At 38.4% G+C, this 5,392-nt stretch overlaps 1 protein-coding gene across 5 annotated transcripts; it reads left to right on the plus strand.

Annotated features, from left to right (window-relative positions):
• Positions 1-470: 470 nt before the first annotated feature.
• Positions 471-5,048, plus strand: LOC122021035 (putative glycerol-3-phosphate transporter 2). Of its 5 annotated transcripts, XR_006122424.1 has the most exons (8): positions 471-611; positions 1,246-1,869; positions 2,486-2,661; positions 2,776-3,406; positions 3,872-3,934; positions 4,026-4,072; positions 4,150-4,199; positions 4,820-5,048. XR_006122424.1 is itself a non-coding variant. In XM_042579102.1 (6 exons), exons 1-5 carry the CDS (start codon positions 607-609, stop codon positions 3,375-3,377), a joined length of 1,332 nt encoding a protein of 443 aa, XP_042435036.1. In that variant the 5' UTR covers positions 471-606; the 3' UTR covers positions 3,378-3,406; positions 4,820-5,048. The 5 variants fall into 5 exon arrangements, 2 of the variants coding, with proteins under 2 accessions (XP_042435036.1, XP_042435035.1); XR_006122423.1 differs by having other exon boundaries at positions 3,872-4,072; XR_006122422.1 differs by lacking the exons at positions 3,872-3,934; positions 4,026-4,072.
• The last annotated feature ends 344 nt before the right edge of the window (positions 5,049-5,392 follow it).

A 5,392-nucleotide genomic window follows, 5' to 3' on the forward strand; every position in this document is an offset into this window, starting at 1 on the left:
GACTTTCAATCTGTTTGGCTTCACTCACCAGGGCTTTTACCTAGTTTCACTCACTAGGATTATCCCACTGCCCGGTTTCACTCACCGGGACTTTCACCTGCCTAACCTCCAGTTAGGACTTTCCCGGTCAAGTATTAAGTCACCCCTTTGACCTACTTGACCATTCTTCAGATCTAATTGATCAGTTCTTGTTCAGAGGGGAATTTATCAATAATCTCCCCAATCGGACGATTACATCGGTCATTTCCATGTATTGTCAAATATTGAAACTCAAATATCAAGACTCAAACTTAAACCAACTCAAATTTAATCAATCAGATCAATCTTAATCTAGAGATATTGCACCAATAATTACGTAGGCTTAATTTAGACATTTTTCTTCCTTTCTTTAGAATTAATGTCCTTGGTAAACAATAGATTAAACTAATATAGTCGCGCTAATTAGTCCGCGGCGTTTACTATCTCTTTGGTGGAATTAACGTTACGTAGGCGTCGCCGTCGCCACTCAGCTATTTTTTTTTGCCCTTCTTCATAGACCTCGTTTTGAAGCACACAGCTTGTTCCTCGCCTTGCGGCCTGCGGGGTATCCTCCTCCACCCCGACAAAATGAAGTAATTCGTCCATACATCTCTCTCCCTTTTTACATGTTTCAGTTTGTTTTTCTAGTCTGCTTTGGGTTATTACATCTCTCTTCAAGAACGTTGACTTCCTTTCGATTGGATTTGGGAAAATAGTGATTGTTCTTGAATCTCGATCCTGATTAAAGCCCCAAAGTTCAAATGGGAGGAACTGCGCAATTCTTCTTTCAGTATCTTTTTTTTTTGAAAAAAAAAATTGTTTCTTTGTTAGTTGAGAGTTGAGATGGATTGGAATTGAGTTGCTGATATATGATCCAGCTTGATCCAGCTAAAGTTGGAGTTTTTGACACCAGGGAAGATTCTACGGCATTAATGAGTTGATTTTGACTAATTATTTCGTAAGAACATGAAACTATCGAGCTTGCTATTGCATAACATTCTTGCGGAGTGTACTTTATGCGGTCGAGTCTATTTAAGTTAGCTGGATCCGGCTAACATTTCCTTCTGGAGGATCATTTTTGCTCTAGACAACAATAAGTCAGCTACCATGCCATTGTCTTCTTTTATGAACTGCATATGCACTAGAATAATTTTCATGTCAGAAAACAAATACAGATTGGAAGTTTAATTGTTACCCAAAGCTTAACATTATTGTTTATTAAAACAGGTCAAGGAGGATATTTGGATTCTCTGTGTCTCTCATTCTCATCAACCTTGCTTCTATTATGGAGCGTGCCGATGAGAGTCTATTACCAGCAGTTTATAAAGAAGTTAGTCAGGCCTTCAATGCTGGTCCTATTGAGCTCGGATACCTTACTTTCATACTAAAGTTTGTTCAGTCAATAGCATGTCCTGTGGCAGGCGTGCTAATCCTTTATCATGACCGCCCTGTTGTTTTGGCAATGGGTACTGCCTTCTGGGCTTTGTCCACAGCTGCAGTTGGTTTGAGCCAGCGTTTTGAGCAGGCTGCATTTTGGAGGGCAATAAATGGGTTTGGGTTGGCCATTGTCATACCTGCACTGCAATCATTCATCGCAGATAGTTATATGGACGGTATGCGTGGTACTGGATTTGGCTTGTTAAGCCTTGTAGGTGCAGTAGGGGGGATCGGAGGTGGCGTTCTAGCTACAATTATGGCTGGACACGAGTATTGGGGAATACCAGGATGGCGTTTTGCTTTCATCATGATGGCATCACTGAGCTTGCTGATTGGAGTTCTGGTATATCTGTTTGTTGTTGAACCTAGGAAAGATCCTTTGGCTGCTCATGGTGCTGATGATGGCACTGAAAGGTAAGATACAATTTTGACCTATTCAGTTTCATCGGTCTGCTTTCTAATTCTTCTTGATTCTTTCTGCATTTTCTCAGTTCCCAGTTGGCCATTGTTGCTTGATAAAATCCAAGTAATCCTTCATTTAACTTGGAACTCGTAAGGTTTTCTGCAAAGTTTCACTAATTAATTTTTTATTCTTGTCAAGACCTAGCGTGGAATAATAACTTTTGAATTCAACAATACAACTGCCTACCGTGAACTAAGCTAATTCATTTTGATCCTTTCAGTCCTATAATCAGAAACCTGACAAATAATTTAGAAAAATGTTATTGCGAGGTGAAACCTCAGGAGGCCATTTTTAGGCAAATTGACTCAGACTCTGGATCATTGAGGTACTGTCAGATTTGAGAACGAGACCTACACGGTTCTATATTTGAATGAATATGCATCAAAACTTAGGAACGGATATAGATGGATAGATCATGCCGGCAGCATACCTACTTTTGCTTATGCTTCTCTGTTCTAATGCCTAATTGCTGTATTGACAGAGTGAATATCTTCGATGCCGCATGAGAAAATGTAGTTTTCTCAGCTAGTTTGCAAATTGACTTACAAAAAAATGCATATTTTCCAGGGTCATGTTGGTTCCGAAAGGTACCGTAACTGTATCTTCGATCTGGAGTAATTCCTGGTTAGCAATGAAATCTGTGATGAGAGTGCATACATTTCAGATCATTGTCCTTCAAGGCATTGTTGGTTCATTACCAGGGGCAGCCATGGTTTTCTTCACAATGTGGTTCGAATTGATAGGTACGATCGAGCAGAATACAGCACACTAGAATCCTTCAGAATTCTAACAAATTATCTGATCTTCACCTATGAATTCTCTTGTCACATGATACTTTTTTTTATCTTATCTTGAAGGATTCGACAATAACAGCTCGGCTTCGTTAAACAGCCTTTTCCTCGTCGGATGTGCTTTGGGTTCCTTCCTAGGGGGATGCATAGCTGATAGCATCTCCAAATACTACCCCGACTCGGGCCGAGTTATGTGCGCTCAATTCAGTGCTTTCATGGGTATTCCTTTTTCTTGGATTCTTTTTACTCGAATCGAGCAGTCTGTAGAAAACTGGAATGCTTTCGCCGTCACAGTGTTCTTCATGGGCTTATGCATTAGCTGGTGTGCCTCTGGCGCCAACAACCCCATGTTTGCAGAGGTTGTCCCTTCCAAGCATCGCACAATGATTTATGCATTTGATCGAGCATTCGAAGGATCGTTCGCCTCATTTGCAGCGCCAGCAGTAGGTTTCCTTACCGAGAAGATTTATGGTTATGATCCGAAATCATTCGAGACGTCAGGCGGGTCCGCTCAAGGTGCATTAGCACTATCAAAGGGTCTTCTGGCGATGACTGTCCTTCCTTTCGGCTTGTGTTCCTTATTTTACAGTCCTCTCTATGTGGTATTCAAGCGCGATCGGGATAGCGCTAAGGTGGCCTGTTCAAAGGAGCTAGAAATGATCTCGTAGAAAGACAATAGCAACACCATCGATCGCAGGTCATACATCGAACATGGATTATATTTTTATGGCAAGATTATATTTTTATGTGTGTTTTGTTTGGATTTCACTGAAACTGAATTCTTTATTTACAATATCGTCAAAAAAATATCTATATGGATAAATGACCCTGCTGCTGTCTCCAGAGCTGGTTTAGGGTGTTTGATTCAAGTTCCATGTTTTCTTTTAATTTGACGGAATATTTACATTGGATCAGAAATGTATGTTTGAGTTGGTTATAACGAGGTATTTGACGAAGGATTTATTGGTTTTTCTTTCTTTTTTACTTTTTATTATATATCATCGAGCTCCAATGGCTCTGAGATTGTCAGGGCATCTTCTAGCTGACCTTGTCAGAATATATTCGCGAAATGTGAATTATCTATTCCAGGACTGTAATAGAATGTTGACTAATATAAGGGTGACCGTTGCTTTGATACAAGTCCATTTACTAGCAAATGCAGAACATTACCTGAGACCTTTGACCTTGATGCATTGGAGTTAGATGAATCAATCAATCCTACTGAGTATGTAATTTTTCACCTTAGATTGTATAGGGAATTCAAGTGGATGTTAACTCTGTGTAATTGTTTACTTTGTTCACATATTTTGATGCAGTTGTCCAGACAATCACTAAAAAGATTATGAGCAAATAACTTTGACAAGTCAGTAAATTTTTTTAATTAAAAAGAAAGGTGATGCATGGGATAGGAGTTTGCTAACAATGGATTTATTATACTAGGTGAAGCTTCAGCATCGCAAGATCAATATGTAGCTTTCTTCATGGATAAGGTCTCAAACATCTTATGTTTTACCTGTATCAATAATTTTTATAATTTTTTGTATGGATTCCATGACTTAAGATAACAATATAAACTCATACAGCAAGAAATTAGAAATGATGCTGAGCCCATGGAAGAAGAATAAGGTCTTAGGTCAAGTTTTTTTACTGAAACACTTTGGCACACTTTTTCTAATAATGCACTTTGATGCTATTGTCAGCCCACTCTAAATTCTGCATCGTTTGAGGGCCCTGGTTCAAATAATCATTGCGATGATTTTTTTTCAAACTTTTGATGTGAACAAAATAACTTAGAGCCTGAGAATCAGTTAGGGTTGGATAATACTAGCAATGGTGTTAAAGCATAGACTTGATCCAATACTTGAAGATATTTTGGTTTCGGGAGAGGAACCTTTGCCTTCAACATCTCATGTCAAAACACTAACGTCTACATTTGATTCCAACATTACTAACAGGGAGATATCTTCTGGTTAGATTTTTTTTTGTTCTCTGATATATACTTTTCAATTGTTTCAGGATTGATCAACTTAACAATTAATCATTTTCATCAATGTATGATAATATTATTTGTGATTCGTCTTATTCTTTTAGTTCGTTGGTTGTTTGGTAGGTCAAGCCTTGTCTCACTTGGAACTGGAGCTTCAATCTTCACCTCCTGTCAGAGAACAGAAACAAAAGAGAAGAATGAAAAAACATTCATATGATGAAAAAATTATATTGACAAATGCGTAATTATCGCTATTGTTTTTTAGAGAAGAACTTTTATGATTTGATCTGGTGTATCAACAATTAACTAATCTAACTTTATCGCCGTCACTTTATAAACAAATTTTTCATGAGGGCAATGCTATAAGATAGTTAACTTTGTGGATTTTATAATTTCTTCTACTAAAAATTATAAATTAAGATGTTTATGAGGATCATGTTGCATGAAATTATGCTACAATGATTAATTATCTTAAGTTCATGTTGTATGATTATATCACTCATACAAAGATCATGTTGTATGTTAGCTAGGGTCCCCTCGGATGGGTCTAGTGGCTAGCACATAAGGTGTTGGCATAATGAGGTCTGGGGTTCGAATCTCGACAAAGTCGAAGTAAACACCTCCCTTATGTGCTAGTCACTATTCCAAAGGCTAGTAGCCGCCCGTGATTTACCTCCTCTGTGTTGGCCTTGGGAC

This window comes from Zingiber officinale, chromosome 9A (genome assembly GCF_018446385.1).
Source record: "Zingiber officinale cultivar Zhangliang chromosome 9A, Zo_v1.1, whole genome shotgun sequence".
NCBI lineage: Eukaryota > Viridiplantae > Streptophyta > Magnoliopsida > Zingiberales > Zingiberaceae > Zingiber > Zingiber officinale.